General features: G+C 34.8%; 1 protein-coding gene across 7 annotated transcripts in view; it reads right to left on the reverse strand.

Annotated features, from left to right (window-relative positions):
* The window catches only part of Dcaf6 (DDB1 and CUL4 associated factor 6), a 116878-nt gene that overhangs the window by 22069 nt on the left and 72158 nt on the right, over positions 1 to 22651 (reverse strand). For 4 of the 7 annotated variants that reach the window (XM_070034141.1, XM_070034140.1, XM_070034145.1 and 1 more), the window contains 5 exons: positions 17967 to 18084; positions 11442 to 11557; positions 9495 to 9581; positions 8981 to 9308; positions 5652 to 5693 (listed from right to left, as the gene is read on the reverse strand). In XM_070034141.1, the coding sequence (XP_069890242.1) occupies positions 5652 to 5693; positions 8981 to 9308; positions 9495 to 9581; positions 11442 to 11557; positions 17967 to 18084 (691 nt within the window). The remainder of the gene's footprint in view (positions 1 to 5651; positions 5694 to 8980; positions 9309 to 9494; positions 9582 to 11441; positions 11558 to 17966; positions 18085 to 22651) is intronic. The other 3 variants (XM_070034142.1, XM_070034144.1, XM_070034146.1) reach the window with 1 other exon arrangement.

Here is a 22651-nt window from a genome sequence, read left to right on the forward strand (position 1 = left end):
CACTCTCACCAAAGGACAGGTCTACCAACCAGAGGACTGGCAAAGAAACTACTAAATTAAGTGAGGCCATACTCAAGTGGAACTAACTGACATCTACCAAGTAGTTCACCCTAAAACAACACAGTATACATTCTTCTCAGCAGCTCATGGAACTTTCTCCAAAACAGACCATATCATAGTTCATGCAAGGAGCTTAAGCAAATACAAGGGGATTGACATAATCCCCTGTATCCTATGAAATCAAGCTAGTTCTCAATAACAAAGCATACCTCAGAAATTACCCAAATACATGGAAATTGAACAGCATACTTCTAAGCAACACCTGCATAACAGAAGAAATTAGAGAAGAAATGAAAAAGTTCCTACAATTCAATGAAAATGAAGACACATCACAAAGAAACTTGTGGGACACAGCAAAAGCAGTCCTGAGGGGCAAATTTATCGTGCTCAGTGCCCACATCAAAAATATAGAGACAGACCAAGTAAATAATCTCATGTTGCAATTAAAACAGCTAGAAAAACATGAAAAAATGGAACCTAAAGTTACTAGATGGAGCCAGATAATCAAATGAAGAGCAGAAGTTAATGAGATAGAGAATAGGAAAATTATATTGGCTATTGGTCTGTCACATATGGTTTTTATTGTTTTAAGGAATGTTCCTTCTATTCCTATTTTCTCCAAAGCTTTTAACATGAATGAATGTTGTATTTTATCAAAAGCCTTTTCTGCATCCTTGGAGATAATCATGTGATTCTTGGCCTTGGATCTGTTGATGTGTTGGATTACATTTATTGATTTATGTATGTTAAACCATCCCTGCAGCTCTGGGATGAGGCCTACCTGGTCGTAGTGTTTGATTTTTTTATGTGTTTCTGGATTCTGTTAGCTAGAATTTTGTTAAGGATCTTTGCATCTGTTTTCATCAAGGAGTTGGTCTGTAGTTCTCTTTTTCTGTTGGGTCTTTGCCTGGTTTGGGGATGAGTGTGATATTGGCATCGTAGAATGAGTTTGGGATAGCTCCCTCCTTCTCTGTTTCTCTGAAGAGCTTGAGGAGTATGGGTATTAGTTCTTTTTTAAAGGGCTTATAGAATTCTTGACCTTGGCTTTGTTGATGTGTTGGATTACATTTATTGATTTACGTATGTTAAACCATCCCTGCATCTCTGGGATGAAGCCTACCTGGTCATAGTGTATGTTGTTGAGTGAGGTAAGCCAAGAGCAAAGAGACAAACGGCACATGGTCTCTCTGATAAGTGGATGTTAAATCCAAAATGTTAGGTGATACGACAAAATTAACAAGACTTAAGAAACAAAGGATTCCACTCATCTGGTGGAATCACTACTAAATAACCCCATGATGCTGATCACATAGATGGTATATATGTGCACACCAGAGGGAAACCAGGAGGACGACACAGAACTAGAGGGAATCAGGGAGAAGCATACAACAGCGGGACCCAGCAGCTGTAATGGACATTGATCAAAATGAACTAAGCAACTGAATGGCAGCGATGGGATAGAGGGAACAAGTGGGAAAGAGGGAACAGCTGATGCTATGCAAAACAAATGTACATACCATCCAATGTGGAAGAAATAACTGTATTGCAAAGCTCATAGAACTCATAAATGAGATAGACCATGACAGACAATTTGCCCCATGAATCTTAGAATGTGTTTGTGACTTTAACTAAGCATCACTATCCCTCAATACTGTGAAATTTGGGAAATTATGTAACTACTTAATCACAATAAAAATTTGAAATAAAAAAATAAAAATGTCTTTCAGTATCATTCTATATTCTACAAACAAATGCTCTTATGCAGGGATGAAACTGTAAAGGGAAGTCCAAGTCTCCTAGTCTAGGTTTTTAATCAACCAAACACAGGATAAATGAAAGTACAGAAATTCCCAAATTGTGGGATGACAAAGGTGTTTGTCATACAACTACAAAATAGGCTTTTGTCTTTTATGAAAATTGATGTTTTCAATTCAAAGATTGAAGAATTAGCTCCCTTATGTAAATAAGCTATATTCACCTTCTCATCACATCATTCTACAGAAGAGTTTATGTAAAAATTGTTGTATTTCTATATCTTGCTTCATAGCAGTTTTATAACTTTGGTATCCAAATAAAAGTTGCTAGGAGTATGTGTCAAAGATGTATTCCCCAGGAATAAGAGAAAGATACTCCAAAGAATAAATTAAATCCTCTTTGCATATGCCTTATTGCAAATGCTTATTAAAATTCTGAATATCAGTGTTTTTCTATGTTCAAATTCTGTAAGGTCTTTTCATTTATACTGTGCATGTGTTTTTCCTAGATTTTACTTAGTATTTTTTATTCATTTCAATCTTCTAATTTAGAATTTGTGATTTTTCAGACAGGATTTAAATTATGAATGCTTAAAATTAAAAATGTTTAATGTACCAATCAAGTTATGAGTAAGAGTTTAGAAAGGTATGCTTTTTTATTTTTTTTTATTTTTTTATTTTTTTTAGAAAGGTATGCTTTTTTAAAGCAACATTTAAAATAGACACATATAAACCTCTGTTATTTCAATTGTATCTTTACAAATATTTGAAATAAATGAAGTAGACTGGTTGTTTTCCTTTTTCTCCTTTTGGTCTTACAAAGTATTAGGAAACAAAGATATAGGATAATGGGTCTGCTATCTTTAGCAAAGTATGCTCATAAACTAGTCTTGGGCTGGGATATGGAAATCTGAATTTTGGAATGTTCCCTGAACTGTGTCCCTGCCTGGGACACTGATCCTTGCTTACCTGGATCATTTACAGTTTGCCTAGATCACTTATAAACACAATGTGATTTATGGTGAACATATATGTTCTTTTAGGTTCTGGGTTTAGGGAGTTGTAGTTGAGTGTACAGGTACAGGGTGCCTCTATTGCTAGCTCCCAAAAAACACTGGACTTTGTTCTGTAGGCAGACTTCACTGTCTACAACTATTATATAAATGTCACTGTATTTTACTGAAAAGGACATTTTACAAGGCTCTTCTTGAAAGAATGTTGGACAGTTGTGCCTAGATTCTTCCATTCCATCTTGTCTTTTTTTCTATGTGGCAATAAACCATAGGCATGTTTCCAAGTGACTGTGTTCTATAGCAAGTCATGAAATATGTGAGAGGTCCTGGGACACCTGGAACAATTCAAAGTTGATGGTGCTGGCAGTCATTTTAGTTCCAGGGCACAGAGTACACGATGATATGGAAGCCTAAGAAAGCTTTATATTTAGAAAACTCTAAATGTATTTAGTGACATTTCTAGTACAGCTGATGCAGACACATAAGCTATTCTTGCCAACAGTCAGATGATTGAGTGCCCTATGTATCAAGCCAAGAAGCTTTGGTTTTTCTGTAGGAAGAGCAATGGAGGAGAACTGAAAGCAGATGTGTCCAGGAACAGACTGGAAGAAGGAGGGAGAGTATTTTCAAGACTAAATAGTGAGGGGCTGGGAAGGTGGCTCAGTGGTAGAGCGCTTGCCTTGCATGCCTGAGGCCCTGGGTTCTATTCCTCAGCACCACATAAGCAAAAAGAAAAAAGCCGGGAGTGGCGCTGTGGCTCAAGTGGTAGAGCGCTAGCCTTGAGCTGAAGAGCCGAGGGATAGCACCTAGGCCCAGAGTTTAGGCCCCACGACTGGACCAAAAAAAAAGAAAAAAAAAAGAAAAAAAAAGACTAAATAGTGAAGAGATGGCATTAGAATGAAGAAATAGGATAACTAAAATTTTATTATTCCAATAAATAAATACAGTACTCATCATTTAGAATCTTAGCAGTCACATTCACAAAATATAAGACAGTCCCTAACAAGTCCCTGGTTATATGAGCAGTGCAAATAATCTATATAATTTAATTTTTCTAATTCTATCTAACATAAATTTACATTTCTTAAATATTCTCTGTTGCTAAAGAGGAAGCAAGACCTGGTGTATGGTCAGGAAAGTACTGTCTTCTCATTAGAATATTTCTCAGATAATCTCTACATAAAAAATGATTAAATAGGGGCTGGGAAGATGGCTTAGTGGTAGAGTGCTTGCCTCGCATGCGTGAGGCCCAGGGTTCAATTCTTCAGCACCACATAAACAGAAAAAGCCGGAAGTGGTGCTGTGGCTCAAGTGGTAGAGCACTAACTTTGAGCTGAAGAGCTGAAGGACAATGCTCTGACTAGAGTTTAAGCCCACAAAAGACCAAAAAAAAAAAAAAAAAAAAGATTAAGTAGAGGATGAGTCATCATTCACTGAATGGGAGGTAACTGTTGTATTTTCTGTTTTACCACTGTTTATCAGTTCAAAATCATCTTAAAGTTTCAGTCATCCTAAAACACTATTTAAAACAATATAATACTCTTTAGTTGTAATCTTCACTTTCAAAACATAAACCAGCTTTGAGTAGTTAGGATAACAAGCATAAATAGAAAACAAAAAGCCTGGCAAGGTCCTGGTGGCTCATGCCTGTAATATTAGCTTCAGGAGGCTGAGATCTGAGGATTGTGACTTGAAGCCAGCCTGAGCAAGAACCTCCTTTAACCACCAGAGAACCAGAAGTGGCACGTGGCTCAAAGGGGTAAAGCACTAGTCTTAAACAGAAAAAGCTCAGAGACAGCACCCAGGCCCTGAGTTCAAAGCTCATGACCAGCAAATAAATAAATTAATTAAAATAAAATAAAGAAAACAAACAGCTTTTAAATAAATTCAATTTTACTATCATTGAAAGGTGGTAACTAGTAATAGACTAATTTCCAAAAGTGACTTCAAATATACTTATTAAAAACTGTGTAAATAACAGCACAAAGTTAAAAAAATCCTTCAAGTTCCCAACTTTTCATGTTGACTTTAACCAAGAATTACTAGAGATCTTGACTATTAGGGAGCTTATTTTACTATTACTGCTTTCCCTGTGGGCAACTCTCTCAGTTTTACATTCCTGATTGTTCTACATTTTATATTTCACTTTGTTTTAAAATTTTTTAGTAAATAACTGATAATGCTACTAAGAATTAGGTTGATTTTCGTCAGTAAACAGGTTATGAATAGATGACTACTGTGATTGAGGTTCACTTAAAGTTCTGCATAGAAATGCATCCCACTATCAGATATCAAATTAGAGATGTATTTGATTGTTATGTATCATTTTTATGTAGATACTCTTGTGAGGAAACAGCCATCTCTGAAAAACAAGAATCTTCAAATGATGCACAGAATTAAGACCCAAGTCCATTTTTAGGAAAAAGTATAAAACTGTATCTGTATAGCAAAAATGCTAGAAAGAATTATGCCAATCAAGTTTTTTTAATAAAGCATAAGTTGCATTCTTCAACAAATTATTCAAAGCAAGTAACCAATATTTACAGGATACAATTTCAGACCACAGGTGCTTTGTCCCATGACACATTGAAGTGAACATCAATTATATCTGCACACAGGAAATTTCTCTTCATTCTACTCTCATGCAGTGCATGCAACTAAATAGTTTGTGAAGAGCAACCTGCTTTACAATGCTTAACGTTTAAACAGTTCAGTAAGTTCAAAGGAAGTATTAACTGTTAATAGGAGAGGTGGTTAGCTGTGGAAAGAGGACCTGGCAAACCCATTATAAAAAAAAAAACAGTGAAGGAACATACTGAATTACCTCATTATTCTATCACCTATTGTTGTTCCTCTGATATTAAATCTAGTGAAGGGAACACAATAACTAAAGTCACTCACAAAAATTTCAAAGAACCAAATATTAAAGCATTAAGGTTATCACTGCTATCAAAAAATCACCTCAACCTAAAAAAAAATTTGTTTCCTTTTGTGGCTTAGGGCATTAAATGAGGAATGTCACTTGACTAAGCTAAAAGTATAAGAAATTAAGGAAATAGAACCTCTTACAAAAGGAAGATTAGAAGGAAGACACAGTTCTTAATATCTCTTTTCAATAAATTAGAACCTAATAATGTAGAATAGAAATTTATCTTTTAGAATGTGGAGAAACACATTGATTTATTCTGAATACCATCCACTGGAACATTTACATTCTGTTCCTCAAGGCTGAGCTGCTCTTTGAGAAATAATAACTACAATCCTGAGCTGATTCATTTGTCTTAACCACAAGACTATATAACAAGCAAGCAAAGAGTATAGGGCTTTTAACTCCCTAAGATCCCAGCTCTTCTTTTTTATTTTTTATTTTTCTGTATGTCTCTGATAAAGAGTAAACTGGAATCATTAAAAATATAAAACAAGTGGTTGTAACAATGACTGAAGAAATGCTGGCAGACTTACAGCACTAAAGAATTTGGGATTTAAAAATAATGGCCATCTCTCAGAGTCAGAATGGGTGCATGAATCCAAATTTGTATGCAAAATTACACAACTTTAAAAGAAGTGATTAAAAAGCTCATGAGATTAATAACTGTAATATTTAGGGAAAACAAGCATTAAGATAACTTAACTGAGGTTAGAACCATTGAATATTAAGAATTTCTTCACAAACCTTCATTTAAAGTGTCTTTTCCAGAGCAATTCTGTTTTTTTCTTGGACTTATGAAAAGAAGAGCTAGCAGCCAGGCCATTATATCATTTATTGAATCATGATGGGTTGGAACTGAGAAGGAGTTTATATGAAGCTGACCTTTTAAATTAAAATCTAGCCAAACTTCATCATTCCAGAGCACATTTTTGTTTGTGCTCTAGTACATAAAATTAGTACAAAATACACATGCTACTTTTACTGATGTTTTAACACCATGATTAGAGAGAATATATCTTCTTGTTTATCTTTTTCAATTTATTTTCCATTTAATGATTTATGTTCTCCTAGACAAAATGAAAGGGCACTCAAATATATGCTGATTCATATCCATTTAAAGTTGGGATTTCTGCCAAGTAGATCACTTTCTAATAGACTACAACTTGATTTTTCTCACAACAGAGCAAGGATCAGCAAACTTACTTTTAGGCTAAATTTAGGTCAACTTTTTGAAATGTCCTTTAAACTATAGATTTTACACTTTTAAACAGTTACATCGGAACCTGTTACCTAGCTACCTCTACTTACCTATTGTCCAGCAAAGTCTAAAATATTTATTATCTGTCTCTTAATGAAAAAAATTTAGTGACTTCTGCTATAGAGTCCAGTTATATTTACATAGACTTGCTAAGTTAATTAGAAGAGCATTCCACTTAAAAATATCTATGTTAGTTGTTAAGGCCTTTAATTTCTAAGCCATTTCCTTTTCATGCTTGATCTCAGGCCAAAAGTGAAAATCTGGGTCATGTTTGCCTAACTAAATTGTAAGAATGCAAATATTTTAAAAAATATTATCACTGTACAATTCAAGGAACTCTTTTGATATTTTAAATTAAGTGTATGTTCAAATTAGTCAGCTATAAAAAGCTTTAAAAAAATTTTAAAATTAAAATTTAGAAAAATTGAAATTAAATTTTAGTCAACAATTATGAGAACTGCTATGAATTCCTCACATAAAGTACATATTTAGTAAACATATACTGTGACCATACTTAACTTTGGGGTCCATTTCTCTACCTATCTAAACTAAAAAAAATTTTTTAAAGGGCTTCAAGACCCTGCTTTGGTGCAACAGACAGCACACTGGATTTAGCTTGAGCCTGGAGCGGCCAAATGGTAGCAAGAAAGCACTCTAAACACATGTACACATTTAGCTGGGCACTTCATTGTTGTGTGGAATTTATCTTATACCCCAAGAACTAAATGTTCTAATTTTTACAATATAGCTTCAGAACCCTTAGCCTCTTCAGATACATAAGTTCTCCAAAACCATATTGCTAATTTATAAGCTGGCATATGACTTTTCTGCTTTAAATAGCATGAAAGACAGTGTCTTCAACAAATTATTTTATTTCTACAATTCTAAGAATTTTATTATTCTGGACTACTCAATAAATTTACTACTAAGTCTTATAAAAAAAGATAATATGAAAGATATATTATTTGGGGGGAGTGGCGTGGAGGGTAAGATCTCTAAACTGCCTAGCTTGGCCTCAACCTTAAATCCTCTAACCTCACTAGCAGTTGAGATTACAAGCAAGAGCCACTGTTCCTGGATGAGCTGATATTATTTGTTTGTTTGTTTTTGATGCCGGTTGGTCCTGGGGTTTGTAGGACCTAGGTGCTATCCCCAGCTTTTTTGCTCAAGTTTTGAATTTTGATCCTCTAATCTCAACCTCCTTAGTAGTTAGGACTACAGGCCTGGGCCACTGGCATCTTGCTATTGTTTTCTAAATCTAGGTAGCCACATAGACATATATTGGTTGTTTAATATAGCTATCATCCAGTGATTGAATAAATTTTTATTGTTATTATAAAGGTATTGTACAAAGGAATTAGTTACCAAAGTCAGATAATGAGTACATCTGTTTTTGGACATTGTCATTGCTTTCCCTTCTATGATTGATTTTTAATTCTTAATAATTTTAGACAACCACATCCCCATTTCAAAGGTAAGAAAATTGAGCATTTGGGAGTCATTAAGTATGGTATACGAAAAAATATTACTAGTAAGTGGTTAGACCTAGATTCACACCTAAGCTATTATGCTCTTGACTATTATATAAAATTGGTGTACTAAATGACAAATTAATCCTTACAGTCAATAGAAATGTCAACATAAATTTGATATCAGAAATATCAACTTAATATTTTAAAATATCAGTATATTCAACATTTTAATCTCCTAAATCATTCAACATTCCTCTCAATCTGTTCATTTAGAGCAAGCTTCAGTGCCAGAAATATTGAACAAAGACTTATTCCCCTTTTATCACAGTTTGCTCTAAGAATATGATATTGTGAAGTAATTTAGTTAAAAAAAATTCTGTGGGTTTATGACTGATATAATTTTAAAAGAAGTAAATGATACAAACAATGTGACTTCAAAGAGAACCTTATGAAATACATATTTTTAAATCTACATTATTTAATAGTTTACCAACCTATCACCAGGTGCTGTTCGATACCTTGCACCTGGGATCAGGACAGGGTCATCATCACTGTCATCTGTGTCCTGGAGAGCAGAGTCCCTGGGTGATGTTTCTTCGTGAGCTAAAGGCTCAATGGCTTCTGTTTGGGACAGGGGTTCTGGGTTGGTGTAAGTTTGACTGGTAGCACTTTCACTAATAGTCTGATCTGAAGTTTCTGGTTCTTTGCTCTTCTCAGAAAAAGTAGATTCTTCTGGAACCACACTTGGGCTATCAAGACTGAGGTCATTCTTTTCTCCTGAGTTGGAATTCAATGGCTCAACTGTTAAGTTACCTAAGTGTGCTGTCAAAAAAAAAAATAGTATGTAACAGGTGGTCAGATGTACAATATTAATTACTTAATCTAACTTAGGAGAGAAAAATTCTAATACATCTGTTTGGAAGTGGCCTCTAATCCTGGACATGCATACATGGACTCAGTATATTTACCCATATGAAACAATTTTCCAAAGAGATCAAGACAACTTACCTATATCTGTATGGCTCTCAACTAGGTTTTCTGCAGATGTTCCTTCCTGACATTTTATTACATCCTCTGATGAGTCTTCAGGAGCTCCTGAAAACAGAACAAATTATCATTAAGACTACTATTTTAGAAAAATAAATACAAACTTAACAATTTGCCTATTGGTTTTTTTTTTTTTAAACAAACTCTTTCTGGGTTTTAAAACCCATTGATAGGGGCTGGGAAGGTGGCTCAGTGGTAGAGCACTTGCCTTGCATGCCTGAGGCCCTGGGTTCGATTCCTCAGCACCACATAAGCAAAAAGAAAAAAGCCAGAAGTGGTGCTGTGGCTCAAGTGATAGAGCACTAGCCTTGAGCTGAAGAGCTGAGGGACAGCACCCAGGCCCAGCGTTCAGGCCTCAGAACTGGACCCAAAACCAAACCAAAACAAAACAAAAACATTGATATTCCAGTGAAATCTCACCCAGGCACAATACAACTATGTATCAACATACAAAATTATACAAACAGCAATAAATTGTCTCCTGCCACTAGAAAGGCCTTCAGCTTTATATACTCTATGGGCAGAATTTCTACTTCAGATTATCCCTAAAACATGACTTAATATTGCATTTTCCTCCCCATAATTTGGCTTAAAACAGAATATTTTTTTGTGGTCTTATCATGCACAGAATTACAATTTGAACTATTAAGTTTTACATGTTTTGTTTTTGTCGGTCATGGGGCCTGAACTCTGGGCCTGGGCACTGTCCCTCAGCTCTTCAGCTTAAGGTAAGCGCTCTACCACTTGAGCCAGAGCACTTGTGGTTTTCTGGTAGTTTATTGGAGATAAGAGTCTCACAGACTTTCCTGCCTGGACTGACTTTGAACCATGATCCTCAGATCTCAGCCTTTTGAGTAGTTAGAATTACAGGCGTGAGCCACTGGCATCCATCAATTTGAACTATTATGAACATATGAACATATAATAAATCCTACCCTACCATAAATTCTTTTTGGCCACTAAAAATATTAAACTGAAAGATGAATGGAGGATCAATATTTTAAAATTTTTTATTTTTGTTTCTTAATTGGACACGTGCTTATTAATTACTGAACAACAAATTTAATTCTAAATTCTGTTATTCTGATATATCTGTTCATTTAATAAGAGATGGTCTTTTATCTGTTCATTTCTCAAGCATTTATTAAATATTTACTCTGTGTCACTGTTCTAGACACTAGTTAACTGACTATTGATCAGGTAAAAATATTTAATAAAGGGATCCCTAAGTGGTACTGTATATATACAGAATCATTCATAACGTGTTTAGATTTTATTCATTTTGTTTCCTTCCTGTATTCTGTAGAATCAAGACAGATACTATGGATTTCACTGCTGCATATGAAAATGGCAAGGAAAGTTTAAATTAATATTTGCATCTCACACACTTAAAAGTATGATGATTACCTATTTTGGTACTTGTGTGTACAGACAGGATTGTGCTTTATTATATCTCCCTATCTTAATTTCTTAAGGTCTCTACCTTTTGCGTGTGCTATTTATCAATGTAGTAACTAGACTAATGGGCTAAAAGTGACTTATTTAAATTAAGAAACAGCTGGGCTCCAGGGGCTCATACCTGTAAATCCTAGCTACTAAGAAGGTTGAGATCTGACTATCACAATTTGAAGCCAACCTTAGACTCTTATCTCCAATAAGCCACACACACACACACACACACACACACACACACACACACACACACACACACACACACACACACACACACACACACACACACACACACACACACACACACACACACACACACACACACACACACACACACACACACACACACACACACACACACACATATCCAACCCCAAACTAAGAAATAAAAGAACAGAATTGGGGAAATAAAAAAATAGGTGTTTTTATAAGGAGAAAAACAAGTTAACACCTTACTTGTTTCATGATCTCCTTCTGGTGGTTGGACTGAATGCTGTGGCATCAAAGATTCTTCTTGATCATCAGATTTGCAATGGCTCCCACTTCCTCTAGAAGATGAGGCTGTACTGCTCCTAATATCAGAACAAGATAAGTGGTTCCACCAAAAACTTAATGAATACGAACTTTTAGGGTAATTTTTATATTTTACAACTAAAGCAGTAGAAAATTCTGAATAAAATAGAAGTTTTATTATTATTATTATGGTGCTGGTGCTGGTCCTGGTCCTCAAGCTGTTCTCTTTTTTTTGCTCAGGTCAACATTCTACCATTTGAGCCACTGCTCCATTTCACGCTTTTCTTGTGGTTAATTGGAGATAAGAGTTTCATGGACTTTCCTGCCTGGGATGGCTTCAAATGGAGAGCCTCAAATCAGAGCCCCCTGTGTACCAAGGATTACAGGCATGAGCCACAGGTGCTGGCAATTTTTAAAAAAATTTACATAGTACTTTCAAATAGCATTTTAATAATCAGGAGATTCTAACATTTTAAAAGATTTGAAAATATGAAAGGACTACTTGTCCATTGTTTTGATGTTTCTGTGAACTACTAAGTATTTCAACATCATGGCAATTCTACATGTTCGTATGTGTGTGTGTGTGCATGCTATTAGACTCAGGGCTTGCCTCATGCATGCTAAATGTGCACTTTTCACTGAGATATACATCCGGTCTCTATCTCTATTGATTTCTAGGTGAATTCTATTAACTGTCTCCTTTCTTGGCTAGAGATGGATCAACATAACTGGACAAACCCCAAATATTTTCACGGACTTGGATCACATATGTTTAGACTGTTGTTCCATGCTACATGAAATTAATACTCGAAAGGAAATCTGGCCATGTTTCTTTGAACAGCCAAAGGAGCCAAAGGAGAGAAATTCTAGTTAAGACTTGTACACCCATAGTATATTATTATGGTTTTGTACAAAGGATGACATCTTTTGTTTTAGTTTTAATGAGCAACTGCTGATGATGATCACATAGTTCCATTAACATTTTTCACTACAGCACAGTACTAAGCTAATTTAGATAATTTTCAGTGAATATTCTATAACAACTCATGGTAAATGTTTAAGGAAAAGACTGAGAAAGAAGAAAATATGTATCAATCTAGGATAAAATTAAATTCAGAGAATTATGAAGTAATTCCCTGACTTTGAAATAACTATGAACAAGAAGAAATTCAGGAGATACAATAACTTATAAACCATTAATTATAGGCAAACAATAATGTTATGAAACAATAGTCATAAAACTGATGTAAATAAAGTTTTTGCAAAGATTTTAAAAATGCCTTTTAAAGCAAACTGGAAAAGTCAATTTGATCTTTTTTAAAGCATATACATAAAATATGGTATTAAATAGAATATATATATATATATATATATTTACATGGGTATACACGCACAGAAAAAAATCACATGGGTTATGTACCAGTGTTACATGTCATCTCAATACAATTATTTAAGGGAAAAATTTTATGCTTAATTTTTGCAATGAATATGTATTTCTTTTTATTCAAAAGGAAACATAACCGTTTTCATAAAGAAAAGTCAATGTTACATGGAAAAATTTCCCATTGAGGAAAATATGATACAGGCATGAACAAAATGTTTTATTGTAAAAAAGTTTTACTGCAGAAAAGTTACAGTAATGGAACTGGTAAAGGGATAAACAGACATTAATGAAAAAAGACACACTATCCAAGTAAGTACAATTAGTACAGTTAATGTCACACTTTAAATCACAGAGAAATGAAACAATCATCAATGAATGGAACAAAGAACATCCATGTAGAAAAACGAATGCTATAGTCCTACATCATATTTTATGGATAAATTCCAGGGTTATTAACAAGAAGGTATTTTAAATAAAACTACAATAAACACAAGAAAGTAAAAAAGCAAAAACAAAACTTTCCCTGATTCCAAAAGGACTAAATTTTTCTAAGCATGAGACCACACAGAAACCATGAAGCAAAGTCATTACCACAAGTAAAGGGAAAAACATCAAACTTGGAAAAATACTTGTCATAATAATAATAAATATTTTGTTTAATTCTGGAAATAAACACCATTGTGGAAAATGGGTGTAGAGCACATAAAAGGCAATTTGGAAAGGGTGATCATTAAAGCTAACACTGATTTAGGGCTTATCATGCACCAGCCAATATGCTAAAAAAAACTTTGTCTGCATGATTGCATTAAATCTACAAAATAATACTTTGGAACAGGTTCTATTAAATAAGCCTGATCAAGGCTGAAAGTAGATTTAGAGCGGCTCCATAATCTGTCATATTCATATTCAGAGTATAAGATTATAATACATTCTATTGCCTCATCTCTCATTAAAGAAACTAAAATAAAAGCAAGACATAAAATTGTAGCAAAAACTTAATACCATTTTTGAATGCTGTATTTTGTTTCCTTTTTAACATTAACTAGTGGATGTTTTCATAATAAAGAAAATGGCAATTACATTTCTGCCAAAGAAACAGGAAAAAATAAATGAAAGAACATTATTTATGGTCGGACTTTAGACAAGGAAACTAGCATTCAAAAGAAGAATTAGACCAATAAAGTTCTCTTTAAAACGTTCTTCATAAGAAGCCAGTTTGTTTTGTATAGTAACATGGGAAAGATAAGAAGTAAATGGGAATTATGACAATCTGTGTCATCTTTCATCATTAATGAACAGGGCTATAGATACCATGCTAAGGCATGTTAAATGTTAAGGTCCAACTTTAAAAGTCAAAAAGAAATCCTATTGGCCACACCTTCAAATAAATATCTAGAATCCAATAATTTTTACTTCCTTTACTTTTCTCATCCTGGCCCAAACCACTACTACTATGTCTCACTTTACTTGTCACATACCTTTTATTATTTTATTATTTTTTATTTTTTGGGGTCCGGTGGTGGGGCCTGAACTCTGGGCCTGGGCGCTGTCCCTCAGCTCTTCAGCTCAAGACTAGCACTCTACCACTTGAGTCACAGCGCCACTTCCGGCTTTTTTCTTTTTGCTTATGTGGTGCTGAGGAATCGAACCCAGGGCCTCAGGCATGCAAGGCAAGCACTCTACCACTGAGCCACCTTCCCAGCCCTCACATACCTTTTAACACAAGAACCTAAGTATCTTTTATTCTTTTAAATATCCTCACTTTTCCAGCTGATCTCATCTGCTTCAGCTAGCATGGTCTTTTTTTGTATGTGTGTGCCAGTCCTGGGCACTGTCCCTGAGCCAGCCAGCCTTCCCTCCTTCCTTCCTTCTTTCCTTTCCCTTCCTTCTTTCCTTTCCCTTCCTTCTTTCCTTTCCCTCCTTCCCTCCCTCCCTCTCTCCCATCCTTCCTTCCTCCCTTGTTTCCTTTCCCTCCTTCTCTCCCTCCCTTCCTTGCTTTCCTTCCTTCTCTCCTTTCCTCCTGCCCCTTTCTTTCTTTTTCTTCTCTGTTCAAGGCTAGCACTCTATCAGTTAAGAAACAGCTCCACTTCTAGCTTTTATTGTAGAAATGTCTCATGGATTGTCTTTCCTGGGCTGACTTCAAATCCCAGTCCTCAGATCTCAGCCTCCTGAGTAGCTAAGATTACAGCCACCAGTACCACCAGTGACCTTACCCTAATCTTCTCTAAAGAGCCCTAGGGCTGCTTCTGTTTCAGTCTTTGTACTGGCCTCACCTCTGCCTGGAATTCTTTTCTACATATATTTTTGCAAAAATGTCAACTTTTCACTGAGGCCTGCCCCATTCCTTACATTACTTAAGCATCCCTACCTGCTTTTCAATAGTACTTAGTATCTGTTTTTTTTTTTTTTTTTTTACTTAGTACCTTTTAATAGGCTATACAGTATGTTTATTATGTTTATGGTCTGCCTCTACCAAGAACATAAGCTCCAGCCGGGCAGAAAAATTCTTTATCTTTTGAACTGATACATTTCCAATATTTAGACTAGTCCCTGAAATATAGAAGGCATTCAATAATATTTGAAATTGTACTTATCAAAGATTTTAATATATGCCATTTAAACATAAGCACAAATGAGAACCAGTGAACTGAATAATCATACAATAGCATAATTACATATTAATAAATAATGTATAACTTTTTTTTGTCAGTTGTGAGGCCTGAACTCTGGGCCTGGGCACTATCCCTCAGCTCTTCAGCTCAAAGCTAGCACTCTACCACTTGAGCCACAGTGCTACTTCCGGTTTTTTTTCTAGTTATGTAGTGCTGAGGAATCGAACCCAGGGCCTCATGCATGTAAGGCAAGCACTCTACCACTGAGCCACCTTCCCAGCCCCTATAACATATTATTTATATAAAGTTCACATGTAATAATATATTAATATACCATAAAGTATACTGGTATATTAATTACAGGTAATTGCAATGGGTTATAAAACAATTTATGTGATTACTATATATTTATCTATTATATAGTCATGTCAATAATTATGTAATACAATGTGGTCAATATATTAATTCATTAATATTTCACTATTAGTAAATTTAAATACTTTAAATGTAGTATCTCAAAGGCCAGCAGACAGTGGGGAAAAGTGAGCTTACACAAACTAATTTTTTTTTTGTCCAAGACTCCTTTTTTTACATGCAGTGAATTGATGTTTTTTACTGAACATAACTGTGATTACCATAGAATGAGACAAGGTTTATTTAAATAACAACCCCCTACTTTGATGGGATTCAAACTCTTGATCTGATGCTTTCGCTCACTGGCTGATGTTCTATCAACTGAGCCATGCCTCCAACCCCATAAACTGATTTTTTAAACACATTTTTAGTTCTCTTACATCACTCAAGATTATATCACAGAAAAGTGAATGGGTAGCTATAGCTACTCAGGAGGTAAAGATCAGATGAATGGCAGTTTGAGGCCAGCTAGAGCAAAAAGGTAGTTAAGATCTCCATATTTCATCAAACAAACTGGGTATAGTGGTTTGTGCCTATAATACTAGCTACATGAAGAATCATGGCTGGCCAGGCAAAAAACCCTGGTAAACCCCATTTAAAAAGGAAAAAAGGAAGGAAGGGAAAAAGAAAAGAGAAAAAAGAGAAAAAACAAGAGAAATCTAAAAGCAAATAGGGCTACAGGGCATGGCTTAAGTGGTAGAGCGCTAGTCTAGCAAGTATAAGGTCATGAGTTCACACCCTAGTAATCACCAAAACAAGAACAACAACAAAACCTCATATAAAAATTAAGCAAAGTGTCAGTAGCTTACTCCTGTAATCCTAGCTCCTCAGGAGGCTGTGATCTGAGGATGGTGATTGTGATTTGAAGCTAGCCCTGGCAGCAAAGTCTGTGATACTATTAATTTCAATTAACCACCAACATGCCAGAGTGGAGTTGTGGCACAAGTGGTAGAACACTAACCTTTAGTACAAAAGCTCAGGACATCTCCTAGGCTCTGAGTTTAAACCCCAGAGCTGGCACAAAAAGAAAAAAAATTAAACAAATTAACTAGATTACTCAGGTTGAGATCTGAGGATCATGTTTCAAAATCAGTTTAGGCAGACAAATCTGAGAGATTCCTATCTCCAATTAACCAGCAAAAATTCAGAAGTGGAGTTGTGGCTCAAACAGAAGACCACTTGCCCTGAGAAAGCTAAGGGAGAGAATTCAGGATCCCAGGTTCAAGCCCTGCTACTAGTACGAAAACAAACATCAAACTCAACTAAAATACTAATGTATATAATCAATATATAAAATTGAAAATGTCATTGAAGAGAACCTGTATAATCATTGAATATAAAAATTCAAATTTACTAGTAAATTATATAAAATCAAAAACTTCTAAATCAAATATATATTGACCCAGAGACAGTAAAATGTATTATATGTTCACATGCTAACATGTTATAAGGCAAAGGGCCTTTGAAAATAATTTAGCAATGCCATTTGATAGATATAGCTCACTTCTGGAAATATATCTCATATAAATAAACTTGAAAATATGATAGCTTTGTTAAAGACATTCATTCTAACCTTACTGGGGTGAAAAACGGTGAACAAAGTCACTGTTCAATTAGAGGAAAATGGTTAAGTAAACCACAGTATAACTACTCGATGGACTAGCAAAAATTTCGTACAACTAACTAAAGTTAAATACATGAAGGGGAGAATAAAATATATTCATACACACAGAATGAAGCCTGCAAATTTTTAAAGAATTATCTGTAGGTGTTTATTGTTATCTTTTGTATTTTCTATCAGAGAAATATCCCACGATAAGTAGCATCAGGGATGTTTTTACAAATACAAATTCTCAGACCCTATCCCAAGTCTAATTCTGAAAGTGGTTTCCATTAATATGTGATTTTTCAAGCTCTCCAAGAGATTTTGAAGCACACTATAGTCTAAGAACCAATGCAGTATAGCAAAACAAAACATAAAGATGATAGTGACAAAACATACATCTAATATAATCCTACAAAATGGCTAAGAACATCTTTACAAAAATATTAACTTACCATTCATCTGTAAAGTTCAGTTTTATTGTGCTTGTAGTTGTTCCTTCTGTGCTGTAGTGCAAACTTAAAACGGGTTCACCTGTCCCTGGTTTGGGACTCTGCTTTTCATTATTGTTATCTGAAAATTGTGTTTAAAACATTTGAAAAAGTCTCTGAAACCAATGAAATATGACATTTCCTAAACGTTATAAAACAAAATAGGTTGTCCTTGTCATAATTCTTTTTCATGTTCCAAGTAGTAGTATCAAATTCTAGATTTGTGTATATGACTGAGTCAGAGGGAAATCAAATACGATGAGAACCATATTTGGTCATTAGGGAATCAAAGACTATTAACATGCAATGACATGCATTATACACTGGTATCACTTAATGGAATTTTCATGGTATTAGTCTTTAGGAGCAAGAGCATCAAGAATGATTAACATTGGCTCCTTTATCTTAAGAGTAGATATATTTATATAGTCACATGCAATATATGTGATAGATTATACATATTAAATCAATGCATAAAAATGTTTAAATGACAAGTAAAATCAATCAACTCTACAGAGATTAGTAGAGGTAATTCGAAATATCTCTCTCCAAATAGTACATGGAAATTCAAAGAAAAAAATTACACAGGCTTTAGAAACATTTCACCTCATAAGGAAATACAGCTTTGATAAACAGTACAGAAGGTATACAAAATGGATACACAATCAAATGTGCGACTTTTCTGCTAGTTGCTTGCAGAAAAGAAAACTCTTCTGTCATATAATCATTTGCTTGACACCAGTTCCTGGAGTAATGTAGTAGAACTAAAAATAAGCTGCTTTTCCTTAAAAAATGAATTACAGCATAATAAAATCAGTGTTTGTAAACACTGCTGGGGACAAAACCGAGTAACTCAAACCTTCTAGGCAAGCACTACACATCTGCCAGTTCCCAAATGCAGGTTTTTCATTGTTAGTTCCACTTTATGTTGCAATTAAAAAGTTCCACTCTATGTTGCAATTAAAAACATTCTTTCATTCCTCTTGAAGATGCTGGAGCATTTATTAAAAGAGAATCTCACAGAACCTCTGACTCTAGCTTATTTGAATTACAATTTCAAATAAGAAACTATAAAAGAAAACAAGAATTCTCCAACATTTGGAATTAAGCTTAGAAAACTCAGAACTATCTATTGTTAGGTCAAAAATTCTAACTCATGAGAAGTTCTTCCTCAAAAAGTTGCCATTTGAAAATAAGTATGTGAATACATTGGCACATCAAATGATTAAAAACCCTTATGTTTTTATTTATTTTATGTTATAACTGTATCCTACATATAAACAGCTGTTAGAAAGTTAACATTACAACCTTCAAAGATTCAGTACTGTCTTCAGTTTTTTAAAGGAGGTATTTTACAAAATGGTATTCTAGTGAAATAACAGATCTTTAGCTTAGATAAAAATTATGAAAAACAGAACATGGAAACATTTCTCCTACTCTTAACCATCTTCAAAAAACAAGTGATTGGTGCCAGCCCTGTGTCTAGTATACTCTTATCCCCTACTCTTTAGTTATATTGTAGAGATTTTTGTCCCACGGATGCCAAAGTAACTACTATTTTAAGGCTTCTGGAATTAGGTGCAGATGGGTAAACCTTCAGGTAATTCAGGGAACTGAGAAGAGTTGAGGCTGGTGTTTTTTTTTTTTCATTTTTTGTCTTTCATAATAATCTTACCAAGTACTTTGCTACTTATTTTTCCTTCAAGATAAAGATGGGATGACAGACAAAGGTGAGTATGAGGGATATGCAGAGCTGGATTTCTTAGCTCTACTTTGGTTATAGAAACCAAAGGTATAAGAAGCTTTGTGAAACTGAAATGCTATATCCAAACATTTCATTTGAGGAATGCTAAAAAAGTTAAATTATAGATATTTACATGCAAATGACTACAAGAATAAACAAAAAAAGAGCTATTGAGAGATCAGAACCAGTACGGAAAATATCTCATTTAAATTTCTACAACCCCTATTTACATCCAAAAAACACTGAAATGATCAACAACAATTACTTTTTCTGAACAGCATCTCTTACAAAAACAATTTAATCTCCCATTTATGTAATCTATATATGATAAATCACATAAAACAGAACATCATTTAATCATAAAATATCATACTTGGTAAAATTTGTTCATGTAAGCTGTCAATGAACTCATTAGCCTTCTGTGAAACTTCCATCAGTATAAAAATGGAATAGACGTTTCATTTGGTTAAGAAAACTTTGGATACCTGAGTCTAATGATCACCTTTCAGCCTACACATAAACAAACACATCTCTGGTAGAAACACTGCACATTACAGAGCCCAGTTTCTTCAACGTAAGTATTAATGGGAAAATATATCAAAGGCATAGAATTCATTTTCTAGCTGCCTTCCATTGTACTCTCCCTAGTTTAAACCACATTTGCATGATTTTATACACCTTGTCAGGTTGAAATGTCATCAAATCAATGAATTCATCATGTTTGTAATAAAATGCGTATTTTAAGCTACAAATTTCTACCAAAAAATCTACTCTAAATTTTTTAAGTTTTATTTTTAATTATCTAAAAATGACTGTAATTATTTAAATTTCCCTTATTTTATTTGTTAGAAGTTTAGATCAGCAAGCACAAAAGTTGTTTTATTCTAGCCTCATATAATACACAAATATCTATAACTAAAATATATTGCTTTATAATGAGTACATTTTTATTTAAAAGCCCTAGGATACAAGCTGTGTATCAATGGCTCAATCCTCTAATCCTAACTACTTGGGAAACTGAGATTGGAGGATCACAGTTCAAAGCCAACCTGGACAGGAAAGTCTGAGACACTCATCTCCAATTAGCTACCAAAAGCCTGGAAATGGAGGCTCAAGTGGTAGAGTGCTAGCCTTGAGTACAAAAGCCAGTAGTTCAGTCCCCAGGTCCAGTATGTGGGCAGGGCAGGGCAGGGCAGGACAGGGAGGGGAGGTAGGAAGGAAGGAAAAAAAGTGAGAAGAAAAGGAAAGGAAAGGGAAGGGGAAGGGGAAGGAGGAAAGAGGAAAGAGGAAAGGAAAGGAAAAAGAAAAGGAAAGGAGGGAAAGGAAAAAGAACAAGAAAAAGAAAGAGGGAAAGGAAGGCCTTAGGGTTCAGAGCTTCACCTAATCATACAAATAAATTAATGTAGAAAGCATCATCATAACTGAAATTTATTAAGGTATACTATATAGCAATTATGTATGTGTGCATAGGTTTAAAAATATAGTAGGTATCATCTTCATTTTCCAGATGATATTGAAGATGAGTTGGAATTTTTACATTGTTTTTTATTATAGCTTTGAATAATATAATCATTGTTTCTATTTAAAATTTATTTTCATACTTTAAAAAATATTGATGAGTTTTTGAAAGCTAAACTCTGTTTATGAACCTTGATAAAGATAAAAACAACTTGAGGGGTGAGAGGTCAATACCCTAACTGTTAGGGCACATGTTTTGTAATGTTTGAAATCTGGGGTAAAAATCCTAGCACCAAAAAAAGAAAACAACAAAACTTGAAATAATAGCATACCTATAATATCAACTACTCACTGCATCTTTAGTGAAGATCTGCTTATTCTATAAGTATGCTCAGTTTTGAAACTATAACCTCTCCCACACCAGACATTATCTTTTTTAAAACTTCATAGGCTCGCCAGGCACTGGTGGCTCATGCCTGTAATCCTAGCTACTCAGGAGGCTGAGATCTGAGGATCACAGTTCAAAGCCAGCCTGGGCAGAAAAATCTGTGACACTCTTATCTCCAATTAACCACTAGAAAACTGGAAGTGGCACTGTGGCTCAAGCAGTAGAGCACTTGCATTGAGCTGAAGAGCGCAGGGATAGCGCCCAAGCCCAGAAGCCCAGAGTTCAAGCCCCATGACCAACCAAAACCAAAACCAACAAGAACACAGGCTTTCTCATTTTCAATTCGTTTTTGAAGGCTAAGTCAGAAATCAGTAATTTACTGAACAGGTAGCCAACAGGGGAAATAAAATTCATATATCTGGGGCTGGCTCACTGTGGAGTGCTTAACTCACATTCATGATGCCCTGGGTTCGATTCTCAGCACCACATAAACAGAAAAAGCTGGTAGTGGCACTGTAGCTCAAGTGGTAGAATGCTAGCCTTGAGCTGAAGAGCTGAGTAACAGCACCTAGGCCCACAGTTCAACCCCCATGATGACCCCCCCCCCAAATTCATATACCTGAATGGCAGCCACAATAAAGTACATGAAAAAAAATAGATTAATGAAGTTTGGTTTCCCCTGCCTCCCTTGGATGTTTTTACTGTTTACAAAGGCAGATACATTCTCTGCCTTGATTCATTTTCATGGAGGGTGACAGGCAACCAGCCTTTATTTTTCTGAGCTTCAGGAAGAGGACCACGTTAAAGCTGCAGCAAACTGTACCTTAATCTTTATATTCTTAATTGATGTTAAGGAAAAATCCTCTAAATATCAATAGTCCATCTGTTTTTCAAATTTTTCTCCCCAATATATCATTAACTCTAACTTCTTTGTCTAAGCAATCAATAACCCACATATTGCCACATTCAAAAAACATTTCTCAGCTTTTATATTTATACCATTGCTTTGCATGGTATTCCTGACTAAAGAGCCCCTCCTTGAACTTTTCTCCTGCCTTT

This window comes from Dipodomys merriami, unplaced genomic scaffold, assembly GCF_024711535.1.
Source record: "Dipodomys merriami isolate MVZ:Mamm:240054 unplaced genomic scaffold, mDipMer1.0.p SCAF_24, whole genome shotgun sequence".
Lineage (NCBI taxonomy): Eukaryota > Metazoa > Chordata > Mammalia > Rodentia > Heteromyidae > Dipodomys > Dipodomys merriami.